This window comes from Marmota monax, unplaced genomic scaffold, assembly GCF_021218885.2.
Source record: "Marmota monax isolate L192 unplaced genomic scaffold, Marmota_monax_Labrador192_F-V1.1 WCK01_AAM20220418_F8-fsc00001, whole genome shotgun sequence".
NCBI lineage: Eukaryota > Metazoa > Chordata > Mammalia > Rodentia > Sciuridae > Marmota > Marmota monax.
This window is the reverse complement of record NW_026693777.1, coordinates 54,872,452-54,895,376: the sequence shown is the minus strand read 5'-3', so window position 1 is coordinate 54,895,376 and position 22,925 is coordinate 54,872,452. Positions and strand designations below refer to the sequence as shown.

Here is a 22,925-nt window from a genome sequence, read left to right as displayed (position 1 = left end):
TCATTTTTGCTAATAAAAGGTCTTTGAGTAGATCATAGAGAGAATCAACTGTAAGTTTGAAGAACTCCATTTGAGATATTGGCATCAAAGAGACACAGAAACTAGCCAAGGCACACTATAGTTGGTTTCCCACTATTGACACCTAAGCAACGTGTGACTGCAACCCTGGCCTGGACACATGGCTCCATGTACACACTAAAGAATAATTCCTAATTTGCCCTATTTCCCATTACTCCCTCCAAATTCAGAGTTCTGTGCTGGAGCTTTCAGTTAGCTGAATTTGCCATGTGCTCAAGGCATGGCTACTAAGGGATAGGAAAAGATATCTAGTCCCCTTGGTTTTGTAAAAGAACACACTAATTCCCTCCGATTAACTACTAAGGGGAAGTCAAAAAGGAATGCAGACTCTAGGTAGCCAAAAATAAAAGAGCAAATGTCCACACAGCGTGGCAAGGAAAGAGCCAAGGAGGATGATTCATGAGCAAACAGAGTGATAGTAGTGCCATTTGTCAATGTAGAAGAATCAGGAAGACAATCAGGTTAAGGATATGGTGGGAAAAAAAGTATGCAGCATTAAACCTTTTGAATTTGAGGCCTGTAGAATATTGTATTTGATGTAACTCCTACTACTCATTACACCACTGATTTTCACTGTGTTTTCGTGGCTTCTAGGAGGAAAAAAGAAAAACAATTACCAAGGGATCCACCAGATTCAGAAAAATCTGCCCTCTGCTCATTGCACCAGATTTGTTTTTTTTTTGGTTTGTTTTTGTTTTTTAACACCGTTCTCTGCATTGCTGTATTACTCCAGCCACACCTGGCTTTCTTTCAGTTCCGGAAATCTGTCATGTCATGCAATTTTTTGCTTCAGGACCCTGAGTCTGTGCCATTTACTCTGCCTCCAATGCTCTTTTCCCTTTGTCTTAGCCTAGTTTAGTATATTCATTCTTCAGATCTCAGACCAAATATCATTCTCTCAAGGAAACTTTCTAACATCTAAACTATCAAATGCTCTCTCAACACTTTGTATTTAGTTCTATAGCAGTTGTCAAAGTTTAAAATTATCTGAGTAATTCTTATAAATTAACTTTATGTCATCTACTTAATTATGACGAGACCATAATAATTGGTCAGATAATTAAATATTTATTTAAAAGGACCAAACTAGTCCATGAGTTAAAGACTGAAACAATAATTGTATTTAATAGGTCAGTTTTGAAGAGGAGAAATATTAGCCCAAAGACACTAATTGGAATCATTACCACACAGATAGTGACTCCAGGAGTAAATTACATCACTCAAGAAAGAATGAAAAGATTTAGGATGCATTATTCATTAGGAACTATGAAGCAAATTCTTAATGTGATCCTGGAGTCAACTTGTATCAGAATCAACTAGAGATTGCATCAGGGAATCTATTTTTTTTAAAACAAGTGAACCCAGATGAGACTCATGTATTTTAACATCTCAAAGTCACTATTTGTAAAATTCAACCCAGAAATACTCTTGAAACACTGTAAAAGCATGTATTACAGAATAGGTGTTCTACTTTTCCATGAAAAAAGCAAAAACATTCACAGGTAGCTAAGAACATGTTGTTATGCAGAGAGTACCGGAAGAGGATTCCAAAACCTTGGGGCAAAAAATGGGTCCTATGCTAGTTTCACAGTCTACACAACTACTGGCAATTACTTTGTAGGAAGAAAAATTTGGGAACTTTGTATAGTCCCTCTCATTGATATTTTATGAGGATTCAACATATATAATAATGAACTTTTTAAAGTAGTCAATTAATGTTAGTTAAGTACATTTTGGTCAATTTTAGAATTTCCTATTCAGTTCTTTAAGATTGTAAAATACCACTATATTAAGCACTAAGTGAATTTTCATTTTGTGTTTGCATGTGTGGGTACTATCCACTTTTGTTCTTCCTATAACTGAGAAACAAAAATATAAAACCTAAAACCATAGGCTATCCTCAATACTGCATAAGCATCAGAAAAGGCACTAAGAAAATGGAACACTGGTTAACCTACATCTCTGGAAAATAAGAATAACATTCAGTCTGTCATTTCTTGTTGCCACTATGACATATAGTAAACAATTTCTCTTATTTCAGGTTGCATAGAAATGATACCTGAATAATCAATCATGTTGCCTGTGGTATCATGTAAAGTGGTAGAATGGTCTGATGGCTTGAGTACTGGCTTATGATTTGGAAGAACAGTTTGTAATTGTAGCTCTGCTGACAAATCTGCTGTCAGGTAAATCAATTTTTTGCTACCTAGTACCACATTTTCTTTATCCATACATCAGCTCATAGATTCTTAGGTTGTTTCTGTTTCTTGACTATCATGAATAATGCTGCAATGAACATGGAAGTATAAATGTCTCTCCTATATACTGTACTTTTTACTTAAATGTTCTTTATTATGTTTTTAATTGTGCATTGTGTGGTAGTGGTGGTTTTATTATAATGGCATATATATTCCATAAGTAATTCATACAATTTTTTTTCTTTTCTGGGTGGGGTATTGGGGCATGAACTAAGGGGCACCACATCTTCAGCCCTATTTTGTATTTTATTTAGAGATAGGGTCTCACTGAATTGCTTTGTACCTTGCTTTTGCTAAGACTGGCTTTGAACTCTAGATTCTCCTGCCTCAGTCTCCCAAGCTGCTGGGATTACAGGCATGCACCACTGATCCTAGCAATTCACACAATTTTGAATACATATCTCTGGCTCTACTATAGGATCACCAACTCATAATGGTCAGTGATTTGGTAAATTTAAAACACCACCACAGGAACAACTACCATAAAAGCTCCCCAGATGATTCTAACAACCAGTCAGACTGAGATACACTAGGTTCAACATAATAAAGAATCAACCTTGGGAAATTGTTCTGTATTTAATGTCTTATTCTTATGTGGAACCAGAATATTATCACGAAGTCCTATAGCCACTTAGAAAACAAAATATGCACATGAAATAAATTAGTAATTGTGATAATTATAATGTCACAGCCTCGTTAAGAACAAAATTTTTGTTTTTCTGCTAGGAAAATTACTTCTAACTGACTTTAGGCTTTAAATCCAGGTAAAGCATTCTCAGACTTGAGCTATATCATCCCTTAAGAAGGATGTTCTAAGCCAGGTTCAGGGCACATGCCTGTCATTCCAGAGACTTGGGAGGCTGAAGCAGGAGGACCACATGTTCAGAGCCAGCCTCAGCAAAACCAAGGTGCTAAGCAACTAAGTGAGACTCTTCTCTAAATAAAATACAAAATAGGGCTGGGGATGTGGCTCAGTGGTAGAGTACCCCTGAGTGTTTGTGGCCAGTACCCTTCCCCTACAGCAAAAGAAAGATGTTCTATAATATTTATTGAGTACTTCAAACTTTTGTTTATAAAATGGACCAAATATTTGAAGTAGAAAAAACAGAATGAGCTATTTTATATCAATACCTCAGTGTGCCAGAGAATTTAGTGCCTTTCATATTAGTACTGGCTTCTCATGAAAATCCTAAATTGAAATAAACATAGTGGCAGACACTTTTCTCTATCTTTAATTATGTTTTTGCAACTAAACCATGAGTAAAATGGAACCTTGGAAGTGAGGAAGCATATAGCTGCTCTAAATGTCCAAAATACCCATCCACTTGATTCTGGATGTACCACTTATTAGTTGTATGATATTGAGTGGGTTATGTAAGTTTTTAGCATCTCATTTTTCTGACCTGTAAAGTGAGATAATAACAGAATCGAATTCACAGCGGTGGTAGAAGAAGTGAAAGAATGAAAACAGGCAAACTGCCTGAAGAGTGCTAGTACATCGTAATGCTGCTGATTAACAAGTTTTTATCTCTAGCATTCTTCTGAGCTCTCCGAACACCTTCATAGCCTTAGCAATGAAAGGCCACAGTTTGAATTTGGATTTGACTTGGAAGTTGGTGCTTTTCATTTAGTATCCTTCCAACCTCCATTCAGGTATTCATTCAACACATATTAACTCACTGTAATCTCAGCATATAGTACAAATAAAAAGATGAAAAAGAAAAGACTCCCCTGCCTCTGGTTAAAAGTTTAGAAGATAAAATGAGAAATGTACATAAATATAAGGTGGAATCCAGGGCCATAGGAAGCAGGGACATAGGAATTCAGAGACAAGAGTAAATTCCATATGGTAGGTGGTAAAAGGCTGGAAGTAAGGATAAGAAAGTCCCTATTGTGGTATTTATTTTAGGTCAGCTGGTGCCATTCAACAAGGCTCAGCAACGAGGAAAGAATTTTACTTCATGGATAAGTATCTGGCCATAAACACTTTAAAATCCCTTACCCTATTAGAATGATGCTCAAAGTGAAGGTCCTCAAGAACACTATCACTAACTATGCACATCTACAAAAAATTAGGGTTTTCTTGTCTTCCAGACCCTCAAACAAGAGTTGAAATTAATAATTCAAATACCTATCCATAAGTTCATAAATCTATGTGAAGGGAATAGCATCTCACAGAGAACCTTAGAGCAAGATCTTTATGGTCCAATCTGGCCAGGTTAGAAATGAAGAAAAGATAGCACGGCTACCTAATGACCACTGGGTAGCCATGGAGAGAAATATCTGTTGGCATCTGCTCAACACTCAACAAGCAGATGGCCATGGGCACAGAAAACATCATGACAATTGGCATCTCATTGGAATGCTCTGGGCAGGGAAAGGGCCTGGAAAATGTCCTTCTTTGGCCGCCCTTCCTTCTGAAGCATATTGGTAGCACAGGATGGGAAAACTGCCTGACTGTTGCCAAGGGGAGCAGCGATGGCCTTTAAAATCTACTGCAGCCTCCTGGGTAGTCAATCTGGTGCCTTTCACTAACCAGAGAGCATCTTAAAGATGTGTGTGCTGATCCTCTAGGACAGAGGATATCCAACAGATTCCATTCAAAGTTGGCACATAGGATGACAACAATCCAAGTTCCAAGATGGTGGAGGGGTCTAGTTCTCTCTTCCCAGGCCTATTGAGTCAGATCAATGGCAGAAGATTATTTTCTCTGTCTTAGAACCCTTACATTGGTGACACAGAGTTAACCAAATACATTTATGTTTTCAAGAGCTGCCACTATATGACAAGGTTTATTAGCTAGTAGAAGGTCATTACCAGTAATGATCTACTTTGTAGAGACTTGCTAATTTGGAATTTTTATTTTTTAATTTTTAATACATTTTACTGTGAATATTTAAAGCTTACAACATAATGAGAATTGTGGTTATTATATTGAAGCAAATTAACATATCTATCATCTCACATCTTTGTCCTGTGTGTGTGTGTATAAAACAGTGACAACTGACTCATATAACATGGCTATAGTAACTATTATCAATTATAGTCCTCATGTTATATAGCAGATTCCTAGACCTGGTTCATCCTACCTATCTGCTATTTTGTATTCTCTCACATGTATCAACCATTTCTTCCTCCATCTATCCCACTCATTGTATTATTCTCTACCTCTATATATTTAAACTTTTTTAAAAGATTCCACATTTAAGCGAGAGCATGCAGCTACCAAGTATATAATTCAAAATTGTTCCCCCAGGAAATTAATAAAAAGTGCTAGATAAAGTCCTTTTCTCATTTCCATAATGGGGAAGAGAATTTTACTCCTCTCTCAAAGAGGAAGCTTCACTGTTCTATTCCCTTACTAATTTGTCTTTAAAGTATGACTTGTGGCCACTCATCAGGCATTGTCTGAGGGTTTGGCTTTATTGTTCTCCCTCAGCTGCATCAGTAGGTGGTAAGGAAGTTTCTGGTTGGGCTGGCTAGGATTGGCTGTGCAAACCCAACTCTTTCTAGCATCATGCTCCAAATTGTAAGTTGGATGGGAGGGGTAGTTAAACTTCCAACTTCTCAATTTTTTAAAGATTAACTGAACCTTTCTCTGCATCCCTATAAACCTAATGAAACCAAGGAGCAGACAGCCAGCTGTTGTCTTAAGGGGTTGTCCTTTGATTTCACTCCTCATTTTCTTCACAACTGATGCCACAGTTGGTTCATATGAAATGAGGTTTGTGTCTAGCAGAAGAATCCTTTTCCAATGAGTAGGGTTAAATTTGGAACCCATTTAAAATAACCTATTTGAAATATATTTTTATTTTAGATTATCAAGCCAAAACTTGCTGGGAGAGCTAGCTGCACAAAATAAAATCCTCTAAAAAGACATGCAAATTCATCACAAGTACACTCTTTATCCAGGTAAACAGATCATGCTCTAAGGAGCAATAGTTAAAGTCAAAACACGATTAATTCACAATGTAGCATTTAAACGTGAGTACCTCCAGCCAGGATCTTCTCTTCCAACTCTGCCATTTGTTTCTTATAGGCCCTTAAAGCTGCCTCTTTGAAAGAGGGACGGATTCTTTTTGGCTTTGTGATTTCCACTGGAGGCTCAGGTATGTTTTGGTTTTCATCTTCTCTAATTTCCATTTCAGATGCTGGTTCATGTAAGGGTTCCAATTCTCCTTCACTAACTACATCATCTGCATGGCCATCATAACCCTCATCTTGTGGGGTTTCATAAGGTGTTTCATACGAAGGGTGATCATATTCCTGCATTTGTTCATCTGTTTCAGTAATACTAGTCCTGTTTTCTAGCTTAGCAAGGACTTGTTCCATGACTTCAACATAATCTGTTTCATTATCAGCCACTGGTTCACTGTAGTCCTCCTCATCCTCTGCTTTGTAGTAATAAGGCTCTGTATAGACATCAGAATCAAGGGTGGTACTAGATTCATTGGCAGTTGATTGAGATAATGTACGAAATCTTCCCATTAAAGAAGAGCCACTGTCCTCATACCCACTAAGACTCTGTGTGCTTTTGTTCCATACTACTTCCAAGGCTGATTTAGCTCTCTGTAGTGTAGATCCAAATTTTGGGAAGCTGAAAGTCTTATCAGAAAGGTCAATGCTTAATCGACTATGCCAAGATTTGGATGGGGCATCCTCTGAATCATCACTTTGCAGTTCACTTTGGCTTCGATACATCATGGGCAACTGGCTTTGGTTTTGGTACAGCTCATTAGAATTAGTTTCCTGATAAGAATCATATTGGCCAACCCACTGGCCTTGTGGTTCATTATCTAAGCCAGGGCATGGAGAAGAGTTGTCATCTTGGGTTAAATCATAGCTTTCAGAGTCATCTTGTAGGTCACTGTGGCATTTTCCCAAGTCTTCTAGGTCTTTATTGAAGACATCCAGCTGTTGGTCAGATAAACTGTTTGTGTCATAATCAAACACTTCCTGGGTGGATGAGTCTAAACCTAAATCAGTTCCTTGTTCTCCTTGATTCCATTCCTTCCATGGGGAAAGATCCTCATGTAAAGAGAGCTGAGAATCACTGTAATGACTTTGGTCTCCAGATGGACACACCATGCTATTACTCATTCCACTATCCACAGTTTCTGTGTTCTCAATTTCACTGTGCACTTGGACACCCTGAGTATTCTCAACGAAACGCTGGTCCTGAGGACCGTCATACAAGGTGGGTATACCCTCCTGTTTCCTCTGCCAAAGCTCCCGGTCAGAAGATGACAGGAGGGAGCTCCCATTAGTTCTAGTGAAATACTGATTTTCTGAAAAATCTTCAGAGTAAGACTGACACAATTTGGAAAAATCTGATTCAGAACGACTAAGTTTAGCAGTGAAAAAATCACTCTGTGAATGCCAGAGAGGCATTGCATCTGCATATTGGGTTGTGGTTTGCTTTTCCAAATTATTTGATTCTGGCAATTGTGAGGAAATTTTATCATAATCTGATTTATTTGAAATTTTGCTGCTGTTAGCAGTTTTATTCTTAGATCTGGCACTGTGTGATTTGGAACTTGACTTGGAAGTACTTCCTTTTGTTGGAAACTCTGGCTTAGAAAGCACAGCATAACTGTTTCTATTGAAGTCAGATTCCAGCTCTCCATCGCTGTCATCAGGTAACTGCCAATTGTTCTTTTTGGTTTTGGGCTCTGGAGTAGATAACTTAATATCCATGCTCTCATATGTCTGGGAAGATGGAATTCCTTTCTCTTTTCTTTCTCTGATATCATAAGTCAGAATATCTGTTGAGATTCCAATACCTGTTCCCTTGAGTTTATATGATTTTTTTAAGACAGAATCCCTTTGCTGAGGGGTTTCAAAGTATACAAGTATGGGTCGAGGTTTTGCATTTGGGCAGTCCCTTTGATGTCCTATCCTCTGAGCAAATTCAATTTTAATAGCATTTGGTGCATCTGAGAAACCCATTTTATCTATTAGAATTTGGTACACCACACTCTCAATATATTCAAATCTTTCTTCAGGAACATTTAAAAATCTCAGGCTTGCTTTGCTACCCATATGACCTAAGTGTTTAATATAATCATGGATGTCTCTGGTTTCCCTCCGAGACTGGACAAACCCTGTACGTAGTTGTTCGATTTCACTTTGCACAACCTCCACACTGCTAGAGATCTCATCAATGGAGTGCTTGAGAGCATTGACGTGTCCTCGTAGTTCAGAGAGTTCTGTTTCAATCTGACTTATTCCCTGAAGCTCCTTAAAGATCATTTCCATGACATCATGTGTTTGGCTAATGCAGCCAGAGGAACTGAATCCTGGTTCTAGAACATTTGTCTTTGGGTTCCGGGCAGTTCTGTCTAAAGATTTGCTTCTTATTCCCCAGGTCTTCTTCATGGTGCTCAACTCTGAATCGGAGGAGACACATTCTTGACTCTTTTTCCACTTCCTCAGCTTTCGTAAAGCTCCCAGTTTTAAGCTATGCAGAGTGCGCTCCCCATCAGAACTGCCCTCAGAGGGTGCAAGGCTGCTGGAGCTCTTCCTGTTGCGTCTAACTGGCATGGTGTGTGCAGATTGTACCTGGTTTTCTGTACTACTCCTTAGTTCATTTAATGATTCTGAGTAAGAGCTCTCAACTGAAGATAGCTCTTGAAACAGATCCTCATTATCACCATCGGTTACATTAATATTCCTTTGCAGGCCATTGGCAATAGCTACTCGGTAACTGAATGTTGGTGAGAGGGAAAAGTCTTTATTAGTCTTGTCTTCTTCAGTAGATAAGTTGCGAGTGGACGAACACTTTGCAATCTTCTTTACAGTGCTTTTTAAGGTATTAGAAAATTTGGGGGGTTTGGTGTGGCCAGCAGTGTGAAAATCTTGATTCTTTTTTTGCTGATGATTCTCTTTTTTTGTTGTTGTATTCCCCAGTTTCTTTGTAAACATTCCTTTGCAAAGCTTATGTATATAAGGTAAAATCAAGCTCTTGATAAGATTAGCCACCATGGAGAGAAATTAGCGCAAGCTTTTCTGCCCCAACAGTGTAAACAAGGTATTGGGATGAAAATCGGTAAAGCCAAGGCAAGCATCACTATTCAAATGTTCTGTGAATCATTGAAAATAGCAGGAAAGGCAGTTGTGGCTCTGCCACAAGGTCAATGTCCAGTAAAAACCAGTAGTGAAGCTCCATTTGTGAAAGACATTCCTGGAGGAAGGGATTCACGAATCTTATTTCCACATATCTTCATGTCCTGTCTGAAAAGAAAAGAATGTTAAAATGAATATAAGAATTAAATCCTTAATTCATCCCACTTCTGAAATTTTCCAAAAGTATTTGTGACACATCATGCATGAAAAAATTGCAGAGAGGTCAAGGGAATATCTGAATTTAAATACAAATTTTCTTAGAAAATTTTATGTCTTTTCCTAAATCACTTATGGGTGGACATAATTAAAGTGGTAATAAAAGGTAATAAAGACTATTTTAAAAACTATGCTAATAAAATAACAATTCATACCTAAAAAGAACAAATAAGAAGAAAAAAAATTAAAATGACAATTCAAGTCATATTAACTTCATAATGCCATTTCTACTTTATTTCCTTTCCTAAAATTTTTTTTTGTTCACAGAAACAAAGAGACTTAAATTTAAGTATAGTCTCCCTCCCCCAGATTTTTTAAATTAACAAAATTTATATGATCCATGTATGAAAGATTTTTTCTTATACAAATAAACTCCACATTTCTAGCTATTTAATGATTGGTAATTTCTTAAGTAATGATTAAAGTAATCCAAATTATTTCATATGCTAAATAAGTACCAAGAAAAAAATAGTTCTTACATAGGTACCAAACTTGTCAATGGAATCTCATGACTTGAAAGTAAATTAAGGATACATCAGATTAGGCATTGTAAAAATAGTAAATAAACAATAGTAAAATATATTTGAAACTTCAGGTGATACATACAAATTTTGAAAATCTGTGGCTTGAGGCAGCAGAACGAGGCTGATCAACCGCTGAAAACTCCTTGTGGATGGCTGAAAACCCATCCTGGGGTTGGGACCATGACAGCAGATAGGGTTCCAAATCACACACATTAAAAATTGTGCCATGGATAAAAAATAAGCACACAGATAATCAAGAACTAGTTGATTAGAGTTAATTTTATAATGTGTTGTGTTGAAATGCAAGTGACTATACAACTACATAATCTTTATAATGGCCATTTTCTTGAATTACCTGAAAAAAAAATCAGATTTTTTTACTAGTTTTACTGGTTTACTAATACAGTAGCTTTTATGCACTCGAGTTTTGTTGACTTGAATTGAATATTTTATCACTGAAATGAATTCCAGAATAAAAGTAACAGCCAAAAGCCTTGCTGGTATTGAAGCATGCATTTGGATGAGTAAATAATCTGCCCAATTCACCAAAACATAAATCATAAACTGCAAATTGTTTTAGGAATCTACTGACCCTTTTTTAAATCAATGATTAAAAACTGTATAGAATAGTGTGAGTCATTAGGCATATTTCTATATGCACATAATATAACTTCTTTATCAGCTCCTTGCACTTGGAAATCTGCCAATTTCACTTCAATCAGATTCTGCAGGGACTTGGGGAACACATGCTCTGGCCAAGAGCCAAGCTTCTCAAGAGACAGGGAGTATAAATGAGAAAGGGAGGGGGAAATATGGGGAAGGGAAAGAGACTGATAATAAAAGCCTGTGTCTTTCTGGATTTTATAAGTTTGTCAGAAGGTAATTCCTCTTCTCTAAAACAATTTGGTATTCATTCACAATTACAAACTAGGACCTGTTTTCTACTAATAAAAATGTCATGAAATTGACTCCCAAATTAAGTTTCAAGGGCATTATATTATACTCCTTTGTGACCTCTGCTTATAAAGAAAAGGTTTGGAATGCCAGACAGCACTGGGGTAAATAAATTGTTTTAAAGACAGTTTTGGTAGAAAAGCATTCCACCAATCACTCAGTCAAAAATCCTGGGTTTCCCAAAACTGGAAAAACATACCAGCTTTTTTTGTTGTTGTTGTTTAAATGAAAGTAACAATCCTGTTAAAGCCTTTGATATTTTCATGATATTTCCTGACCTGAATTACTAGTTTAGAGTTATTGTGCTAGGCAATAATTGTTAGAAAAAGTTTGAGTCGGAGAGTTGAATCGAAGTTAAAGTTGAAGTCCTGCTATAATAAACACAAACTCAAGAGCATCTATTCACAACTGCATGTTTTTGAACTCACTCACTCTACATCTCAGCCATAGAATGACCTCCCTGAGGGCCCTACATTTTCTCACACATCAGTAATTTTTATGTTCCAACAACTAGAATAGCATTCATATTCAGCCTTCTCTATCTGTAAAAATTGTGTTTAAACTCCAAAATCATTTGCCCAGTGCACACTTCATCCACCACCCAAACTCAGCTATCCTCTTAGCCACATGATCCGAAGTTATAGTGACCTGGTTAATTGGTCACTATAATTCTTCTATATTACTATCTAATTTCCGCCTCCCTCCACTGGGCTATGTACTCTTTAAGGGTAAAAGTTATGTCTTAGCCAATTTCAAACCTCCAAAATCCAGCACACATAATAAACACTCAAATTTTTATTGAATAATTAGCACATTTCTTCCACTTGCAAAGTATTTCTCCTTGGTTGCCCTAAATTAAACTCTATCTAAAACTTGTTCATTTTCCTGAATTACTGATTTCAATTAGTATTACCGCAATCATACACTTATCCAGGACATATGCCCAAGGGTCATTCCAGATTCCACAGGATCCATCCAGATCTGCAGCTGAGGTGACTGTGTCACATCTCATTACTGAAACAATTTCAAACTCCATAATTTCTTATATGGACTGTTATTAGTGTATCCTAAATAGTCTTCCTAACACTAATTTGACCCTTGTTTCAAATTTCCCTAAAAAATACATGAACCCTCCTACTTAAAATACTATCTTAGAAGTTTGTTTCCTGTCATGCCCAGAAGCACACCTGTCCCAGTCAGATTCAAGTAATAGCAGCTCTCTGATTATCATATTTTTGTCTCACCTGTATACTTTTTTCCCATGGTTTTCCTTCTGCCTCAAATTAATTTCCCCTTCCCCTTTCCCCACACATATCTCTATAATGAATATCTATATAATACCTGTGCATCTTGGAATCAGCAATGGGTCAGCATCAGATCTCTTCAAATTCCAGCACTTCTGTGCTCCCACAATACCCTGAATGTGCCTTGGTTAAAGTAACTCCCACAATAATTATTCACATGAAATATTTTACCTGTGCATCTGCCTTCCCAATCTGACTTAATTTTTGATGAGCAGGGGCCATGTTTCATATTGCTTGATACATAATACACTCATAGGGTTTGTTGAATAAATGAATTAGTGTAGAAACAAATGAATTAAAGTATAAATAGCAAATCCAATAATTAATAGGTAAACAATAAAGGTTCCAAGAAGCCTGAATTAGCTGAACTGGGCCTTAAGAAACCCAAGAGTAGAATCTATGTGAGCAAAAGGCAAGTAACAAAGATGTTCATGTATGTCCACAGATAGAGCAGACTTCTACTTTGGCCAAAAAATACCTATGATGAAGACTAGAGGATGGGAAAATGTAAACAGAATGTAGAAAACTTTAAATTTAAGTTAAGGATTTCCATTTGATGAGAAAACACTAATGGTTATTGGCTTTCAGCATGGTCCCTAGATCCATATTACCTGCTTTGGGATTCTAAATCAGACACCCCAGATAAATGATCTTGAGAAAGTTACTTGAATTCTACACTGCCTTCCCTTGTGCATTTATTATGTCAGAACAGAAATAGTATCTCCTCATAGGGTATTTGTTTAAATGAATTAACACTTGTGAAGTTCTTAGAACAGCAACTAGAACATAGCATAGCCCCAAAATATTCATTATCATTGTTACTAAGAATAATAATGAAAAGATACAACAAGCAATCACATATGAATTGGGTGATATTTTATGTGAAAAGCAAGAGTCAGTTTAGGAATCTTTCTTGGTTGAAAGATGAATAATAAATACATTCTAGAGAAGCAGGTGGGAAAAAAGAAGGATGCCTTATCTCTGTAGTTTAATGAATGACAAATTTCTGATGTTAAAATCTCACCTTCCCAGTTATTGGCTGTGTTTTGTTGCTGTGACCAAAATACTTGACAAAAACAATTTAGAGAAGGGAAAGTTTATTTGGGGCTCACAGTTTTAGAGAGTCCATGATTAGTCAATTCCATTGCTGTGGGCCTAAGGTAAGGCAGAACATCATGGCAGAAGGCTATGGTGGAGGAAAACTTCTCAGCTCATGGAAAACAGGAAACAGAGAAAGAGTGTATGTGTGAGGGAGGAGTCAGGGGGACAAGAGTTAATCTCCAAGGACATGCCTCCAGTGACCTCATTTCTCTAGCTATGCCCCATTTACCTATAGTTATCACCCAGTTAGTCCATTTGAATTATTAAGCCATCAAATTTATTTTCTGATGATTAGGTTATAGCTCTCATAACCTAATCATTTCACCTCTGAACCTTCCTCCTTTAACACAGAAGCTTTGAGAAAAACCTCATATTCAAATGACAACACTGGGTTGGTTGTGTGTGTGTGTGTGTATGTGTGAGAGAGAGAGAGAGAGAGAGAAAGAGAGAGAGAAAATCCAATCATTAAATGCAGCTGCCTTAGGAAAAGGGGCAGTGAATGCAATGTCCCAACCGTGGGACATCTTTCAGACAACTGACTGGGATAGGGAAGGAATCTGACATTTAATGAGCACCTGTTATGCTCCAGAAACAAATTATCCCAATAATCCTCATGGAAACCCTAAAGGACACATTATTATGCCTATTATTGGGATGAGAAGACAAGAGATTTAAAGAGATAAAGAGATATGGCCCAAAGAGATATGGCCCTAAGCAAAAACATAGCTTGGTCCTTAGTCCTGGAGTCTCTAAAATGTTTCACTTTGCATATAAATTAAATATTACCAGTGATAATTGACATATGTTCTTACACTCACCAATATAAACCCATATACCTGCACCTTTCTCTGTAGTTCATGTTGTTTTTTTTTTTCTTTTTAAAGGAAACAGCTTGTATTACAGCAAAATTAATAGGGGTGGTATGGCTAGCAGGCAAGGAGAGGACCAGTACAGCAGGATAACAACATCTAGTTAGCAACCACTCCACAAGTCATTCTCACTCCCCAGTTGTGTTAACTTTAATTAAACAACCACACATTGTATTCAGTATTCAGTAATGAAATTACAGGGTAAGAATTAAGGTTTTCAGAATAAAATCTTTGAGGGAGATTAAAACATGTAGTTGTGGGTAGCCTTAGTAATAACATTTACTTATTACTAACTTTGTGCCAAACATTGTTAATGTAATTTTCTGAAATTTACCTCATTTTATTTCCATAATAATTAGATCAAAAAAGTATTTTCATTTTCCAGAAAAAGAAGCTGAGGTTTTGAGATATGGGCAACTTGTCTTATATCATGCAATTAAAAAGCAACATCTCCTTGACTCTGGGCCCCACATTTGGACTACAAGTATGTGAGCTCTGAAAATAGTATTAGCATTTAATAGTAAATTAATATTTATTTTTCTGTTTTTGTTATCAAGTCCATTTGTAAAAGAACTATTTAATGGGTCTAAAACTGGGTGTCCTGGTGGACTAAAGGTGCTAATTAACCTTTAATTAGTCAGCAATCATTGCAAAATCATTACCAGAATTCAGTTAAAGCATTTTCAGATTCAATAAACAATTCCACACTCCTTATCAAATGAATTGAAATAGGTGGTAAAAGTAATTAGAGGTTAACTTTCAAGACAAAGAGATAAGACCTGCTATGATGCAGTCCAGCTAGTTCACCTTCCCAAGTCCTGTCCTCTGTACTTGAGTGTGATGCTTGTCTCAACAGCCCTGACTCTGAACTCCTGGGTTTCAGTCCTTGGCACAGGAACCTTATGCTTATCACCTGAGTTTCTTTTTCTATTATCTGGTTAATCCTAGCATAATGGTATTCCATTATGGTAGGGTAACCTCATTCTTAATTGCTCCTTCATTTGCATTGAGTTTGTGTTAAGCATCCTGGACTGTGTTTAGGATTAGGAAATATGCATTTTATGCATTTCCCATGTAACACAGCAAGAAAGCCCTGGCTTCTTACTTCTTTCTGTAGCAGCTCATCAGTAGAAAATGTCTTAAACTATATATTGTGACTGCTGACTTAAAAGAATTTCTTTCAAGAATAAATATGAGTGCTACATAAATATGTTTCACGAAATATATGTTCAATAGTAAATTCTTGGTGATTTGGAAAACAGTTGACTCAAAGACACTTTCATCTGATGGGAAGGCAGAGTTGTTAAAATACAGAAGAAACAAACTTGATCATGCAGATGTGTGAGCAAGAAAGTCCCCAGGAGAAAGCAGCACTGACCATCATGTTGGCCAGATAACTTTATCAGCAGGGTCCTTCAAACACAGCAAAGGTGAAAATAGAGTAGCTGGAGATGGAAGAGGAAGCCATACCTATATCCAGTGCCAAAACCCACAAGCATTGATGAGAGACAACAAATTGAGACAAGTCAGGAGATGAGAAAGTTGATTTCAAAGATCAAGTTTTAAAAAGAAACTTCTAAAATGTCTTTACTAGATAACAGAAGGATAAATTAAGATTTATACCTGTTTTCTGTATCTTTTCCATAGAAAAGGGTAAAAAGAGCATGTATATAATGTGACTAATGATCACAGGGATGATTGTGACAATGAAAATTAATAAAGCTAAGGTTTGTATAAAGCATCCCCCAAAGGTCCATGAGTTATAGGTTTGGTCACCAGAGTGGTGCCACTGGGAAGTGGTGGGACCTTTGATAGGTGGAGTCGACAGGGATGGTCTTTAGATCCTTAGGGACATGCCCTTGATGAGGATTGGGACCTTGGTTTCTTCCTCTTTCTTTTCTTCCCAGCCATCAGGTGAACAGTTTGTTCTACTACATGCTCCTGTCATAATATGCCTCCTCATCAGAGGCCCAAAGCAAAGAGACCACTCAATCAGACTAGAACCTCCAAACTAAACAGCCCAGTCTGTTTATAAATTAAGTCAGATATTTTGTTACTGTAAAAGAAAGCTGGCTAACACACACATAAGCACACACACAAAAAAGGCTCAGGAAAACTATTAGATTTTTGTCTTTTTTAAAGAAAGACACTAGGTAAACACCTATTAAAATACTTCAACAAACATTATCTAACCAAGATGTTTTAAAAGACTTTTCCTAAGCTAACAGATTTCTTAGGAAAGTTCCATTTAATGTAGAATCAGGACCAAATGATTCTCCATTCTTGCTAATCAGGTAGCTTCTGAAATTTTTAAACTACAACCTACATATAGTCTACTTGCTTCTAATGCTGCTACTCTGGTTTAAGAGTAAACACAGCATTAATGCTTCTATAGCATGTTAGAATCTACAAAATCCTCTTGCATTCATCACTTCATATGAGCTTCATGGTAAACTTATGAAGACATTACCTCCAGTTTGTGCTTAGGATACCGAGTCTCAGAAATACTAGCAGAGTTGCCTAATTCTCCAGATTCTAAGATCCTTTCAATTAAATAATTTAGACACTTCTTACTATTAGTAGTAAGTCCAAACAGCCCAATAGCTTCTAGAGCCCATAAAGTAATATTCTTCACTGTTTCAAACTATTCCATGAACTGATTTTAATCTAATTTTCCTTAAATATAATTTCCTTCTTTTCATTCTCCCATGATGGAGGATCATATACTCTTTACTCTAGGGCATTTCCTGGTCCAATGGATGCACTATGCTTATTGTTTCATTGTTTGTTTATTCTTATTCTTCACCCTGTCTATAGTATCCTCTGCCTAATATGTTATTGAATGATTCAGTGGAAAAATCAAGACTCATCTTTTTCACAAAAGTTAATTTGCTATTATCTTCTTTTAATAGTCATTAGAGCCCAAATCATGATATTCAGCCCTTTATTTTTTTGTTTACCAATGTTTTTTCTTCTTTTTTTTAATGTTCATTGTATGTCAGACTGTCTTGAGTAGATCTGCACATATTATTACATTAATATTGGATAGTTATATATGCAGTAGGTTATGTTGTTAGTCTCCATTTTGCAAATGAAAAGACTAAGACTGACTACCTAGCTCAATACCACATAGCTAAGAAGTGATGCATCTAGAATTGCAACCCAATTTGACTGCCCTTTGAGTCCTTTCTCATAAACATCATGTTATACTACTATTCTTAGGAGGACAAACCTTAATGAGTAGGTGGTGACTGATAGAGTATGTTTCAGGAGCTCCTTCCCCGCTTAATAAGAAGCTAGAGGAGCATAGATGGCAAAGTCAAAGTAAGCTACACTTTCCAGCTCCTCCAGGCTAAATCAAAGCAGCAAGGGAATAACTTCTTAGCAAGGTGGGTGAATAAAGAAATTCACTGAAGTTCAATATCAGACAGTTGAGAGATTTAGACCTAGAAATTCTGATCTATGGAAGGGCAAGAAAGACTGTATCAGCCCTGAATCTATTGTGGCAGTCCCAGGGTACAGATGGGTAACACAAAGGATAAGAAAAACGGATATAATGGACAAATTTGACACAGAAAAAGTTGTAGAACAGAAAGGTAGTCTTAATTTAGCTGCTCTGGGGGCTGCACAGCAGGCTGGTTCTTGAGAAGTGTTCTTCATTTCTTAACTTACAAGTAGAGGGCTGTGCCATAGAGTCATCTTGTAGAGGTCACGCCTGAGCTTGCAACTTTGGGAACCCTGGATATTGCAGCAATTATTGCCAATCTGTCCCCACAAGCATATACCTAGAGGACAAGTGTGGCCCAGATGGAACACTACTGAGGCAGATATAAAGACTAAATGCAGTAAGATTCAGGTCATTATATGGACGGGAGTACAGTTCACCTTCCCTTTGAGTCAACTAGCTAAAAATAGGCAAGCATGATTACTTATGAGGACTGGTCCTAGGAAGGCCATAGACATGGATGGTGAAGTGCACAGGACTGGCTGTGTCCTGCCTACAGGGTAGTTGGTTGACCCATCCTCTAAGGAGGATTCTCAGGTTGGGGCACCCAAGTCCCAGATACTCAGCAGTCAGAAGGGCCCTGGAGGTTTATCAATCTAACCTATCCAGATTAGACTCCAGCTGACAAAATGACTTGACCCATTTAGAACTCAGTATCAGCCAACAGAATGTCCTATTCATGGCTCAGTATCAGCTAAGCCTTGGAAGTGCATCAATCTGATCTGTCCAGAGTAAACTCCAGTAGATAGTAGTTCCCATTCCATACTACCTTGTACTGGTAAGCAGGGAAGCTGAGAGCCATTTCAACCAGCTTTAGACACAGCTGGCAGCCTGGCAAACAAAACAAAAGGAGGAAGGACTAATGAGTGAGCTCTTGCTCTAGGGGTGCATAGCCCAAAAAGTCAAGGAAAGAAGTGCAGATTGACATAGGTAGTGAATATTCACTCTTGTCTACAGTTTTGATCACTTCAATGGAGATAATTCTTTCATTTCTTATTAAGACTTTTTTTTTGTATTTGCAGACTAGTTCTAATTTATATTCATATGTATATTCTTTTTTATCAATTTTTATTTTTATTATCCCTTTTTGGTTATTCTTTTCCAATTCTCTTGTTCTGTTTTTCTTTTCTTTTTTTAAATTTATTTAAAAATTATTTTTCTTTAACCACAGCTTTCATTTTCTATTTTTCTTCTGCTTTCTTTCCTCTCACTTGTTGAACATTCTAATTTTTATTATGCCTTTCTATACCCAATATCTTCTCTTTAAAGCAACTGGATTTTGATCATCTTTTAAAACTGTTTAAATAATTTTTGCCTCTACCCTTCCCATTGTTTTCATTGTGAATTTTGAGGATGTTGTAATTGGTAGCTGGCTTTTTTACTTTATTGCTGTATCTGGTTCATTGCTATGTATTGTTATTGCATTGTTCATTTCCCACTTTCTACAAGATGGAAGGGATGGAGCATGACACTTGAATTTGTAAGGTAGTTGCTCTTACTCCTCCTAAGGCTCATAATTTACTAGCAACTGACTCCAAATATATCAAATTGGATAAAGTACCATACAAAATTTTTCCAAATAAAGATTATAAAAAAGATCAATGCATTCCAAAGATCAATGCATTCCAAGAGGATATAGAAATACAAGTGAGTGCTTTAAAGAAGACAAGGATATGACTGAAAATTTTATTCAGATATTTTGAAACTCAAACAAACAGAAATATTAAAAATTAAAAGCCTGAGTCAAATAAAAAAATTTAATGAAAAGCCTATCAAATACACTAGATCAAGTGGAAGGCATAATTTCAGGGCTTGAAGACAATGTGAATGAATTAGAACATTCATACAGTAATAGAGAAAAGAAGAAACAATGAACAAAATGTATAAACTCTATGGACCAACATTAAAATAACTAACTTAAGACTCATAGATCTTTTTTAAAAAAAAAATATTTATTTTTTAGTTGTAGGTGGATGTAATATCTTTATTTCATTTTTATGTGGTGCTAAGGTTTGAACCCAATGCCTCATGTGTGCTAGGCGAACAACCTACCACTGAGCTACAACCCCAGCCACAAGACTCACAGATCTTGAAGAAAGACTAGAAATACAGGCTAATGAAACAGAAAACCTATACAGTGCAATTTCAAACATCTTAGGAATAAAATGGACACCCAAGTAGTAGAGTCATTTAGAACCTCAAATAGACTAGAAAAGAAATTCCCCATGACATATTGTACAAAATGCCAAAAATTTACAATAAAGAAAGAATAGTAAAAACAACAGAGAGAAATACATGTTCCTTAAAAGGAAAACCCATCAGAATAATAATTTCTCAAAAGAAACTCTAAAAGCAAGAAGGGCATGGGATGATGTATTTCAAACCCTGAAAGAAATAACTGCAAGTTATATTGCTATATCCCCCAAAGATATCAATTTTCAGAATTGAAGAAGAAATAAAAGCTTCCAAGATAAGCATAAACTAAAAGACTCCATGACCACTAAGCCAGCATTGCAAAAGATAATAAAAAAATTTCACCCTCAGAAGAGCAAAAAAAACAAAACAAAACACAACCACAAGACATAGGAAAGAGCAAATCTCACTAAAAGAATAGGCCTGCAAAGGAGAAATAGGAAAGAATCAAACTACTAAATAACAACATGGCAGAGTAATAATTTTCAATATGGACCTTGAATAAAAATCACCTTAATTCACTGATGAAATGATACATACTGAGGAATTAAATTTAAAATTAATATCCAGGGCTAGGGTTGTGGCTCAGTGGTAGCATGCTTGCCTAGCACACATGAGGCACTGGGTTCGATCCTCAGCACCACATAAAAATGAAATAAAGATTGTCCACCTACAACTAAAAAATAAATATTTTTTAAAAATCAATATCCAACCATTGTTGCCTGCAAGAAACACATCTCACCAGCAAATCACACGTGGACTTAAAATGAAAGTATGGAAAATTATATTCTATGCAAATGGAATCCCAAAATAAGCAGGAATAGCTACACTTATATCTTCCAAAGAGAACTTAAAGTGAAAATTAACAAAGAAAAGAAGGTTGCCACATATTAATAAGGAAACAATCCACCAAGAAAATATGGCAGCTATAAATACATATGCACACAAACATCAGTACACTCAATTCCACAAAACAAACACTACTTAACATGAAGGGACAGGTAAGCCTCAGTACAATAATAGCAGGTGATTTCAGTACTCCACTCTCACAAATAGATTGACCAAAAAAAAAAAGTTAACATAAAATTAACATAAAAAATCAGATTTAAAGTGCAACATAGATGAAATGGACTTAACAGACATCTACAGAAAATTCCATCCAACAACAGCAGGATACATATTTTCATAACTCATGAACATTCTCCAAAATAGATCACAAAGCAATATAAAATTTTAAAAGACTTTTTAAAAATATCTTATCAGATCATTATGTAAAGGAACTAGAAGTCAACAAAAGAAACTATAGAAAGTATATAAACACATGGAGATTGAACAATATATTTCAAATCATCAATAGTTCATTGAAGAAGTCGGGGAAACCCAATGTTCTTGATTAACAGAGACATAAATATCCTCAATAAAATACTTGCAAACTGAAATTCAGTAACACAGTAAAAAGATTATACACCACAATACACTTGGTTTCAATCTAGGAATGCAAGGATGGTTCACATAAACATAATATACCACATTAATAAACCAAGAATAAAAATAATGTGATAATCTCAAAAGATGCAGGGGAAAAAACTTAACAAAATTCAACATCCCTTCATAATAAAAGTCCTGAGAAAATTAGGTAAATAAACATCTTTTCACAACAAGATAAAGACTGCATATGAAAAACACAAAGGCACAAAAATAGCAAAGAAAAGGAAGAAGTCAGATTATCCCTATTTTCAGATAATATGATTCTATACTTAAAAGACCTTAAGGCACAGACAAAGACTTTTAGATTTGACATTGGTGGCAAAATAGCAGGATGTAAAATCAATGAACAAATATCAATAAATTTTCTATGTAATAATAATGAGCCCACTGAGAAATAAATCAGAAAAACAATTCCATTCACCATAGCTCAAAACAACCTTACGAATAAACTAAGAAAGTGAAAGATCTCTATAGTGAAAATTAGAAAACATTAAGAAGACACCAGAATATGGGAAGATCTGCCATCTTCATGGGTCAGAATAACTAATATTCTTAAAACATCCATATTACTAAAAGCATTCTGCAGATTTAGTGCATTCCACATCAAAATACCAATGATATTCTCCACAGAATTAAAAAAGGCAATCCTCAAATTCATATAGAGGCAAAGAAAGACCCAAAATAGAAAAAATAATTCTGAGCAAAAATAACAATGCAAGAGATTTTATAAACACTGATTTCAAAATATTCTAGAGAGCCATGGTAACAAGAACCAGCATGGTACTAACATAAAAGTGGGCATGTTCATCAGTGGAATGGAATAAAGGTCACAGAGACAAACCCTCATAAAAAGCCATTTTATTCTTGATAAAGGTGTCAAAAACAGATATTGGTGAAAAGACAGACTCTTTAACAAACGGTGCTGGGAAAACTGGATATCCATATGTAAAATCTTAAAACTCGATTAGTGTCTCTCACTCAGTACAAAAGTAATCTCAAAATGAATCAAAGATTCAAACATAAGACTCAAAATTTTGAAACTCCTAGAAGGAAACATAGGTGAAAAGCTTTAAGACAGCACAGGCAATGACTTCCTGAATGGACTCTAATAGCTCAAGAAAAAGCAAGAATCAATAATTAAAACGTATCCAGTTAAAAAGTTTCTGCAGGGCAAAGAAAACAACATGGTGAAGAGACAGCTTACAGAATAGGAGGAAAATCTTTGCCAGCTACTACTCTTCTGACAGAGGATTAACATCCAGAGCATATAAAGATATAAAGAACTCAAATAACACCAAGAGATAAAAAAT

At 36.1% G+C, this 22,925-nt stretch overlaps 1 protein-coding gene across 2 annotated transcripts in view; it reads right to left on the bottom strand.

Annotated features, from left to right (window-relative positions):
* Unc13c (unc-13 homolog C) overlaps positions 1 to 22,925 on the bottom strand; it is a 601,300-nt gene that overhangs the window by 555,353 nt on the left and 23,022 nt on the right. For both annotated transcript variants that reach the window (XM_058584813.1, XM_058584812.1), the window contains one exon: positions 6,329 to 9,569. In XM_058584813.1, the coding sequence (XP_058440796.1) occupies positions 6,329 to 9,320 (2,992 nt within the window). In that variant the 5' untranslated portion in view covers positions 9,321 to 9,569. The remainder of the gene's footprint in view (positions 1 to 6,328; positions 9,570 to 22,925) is intronic.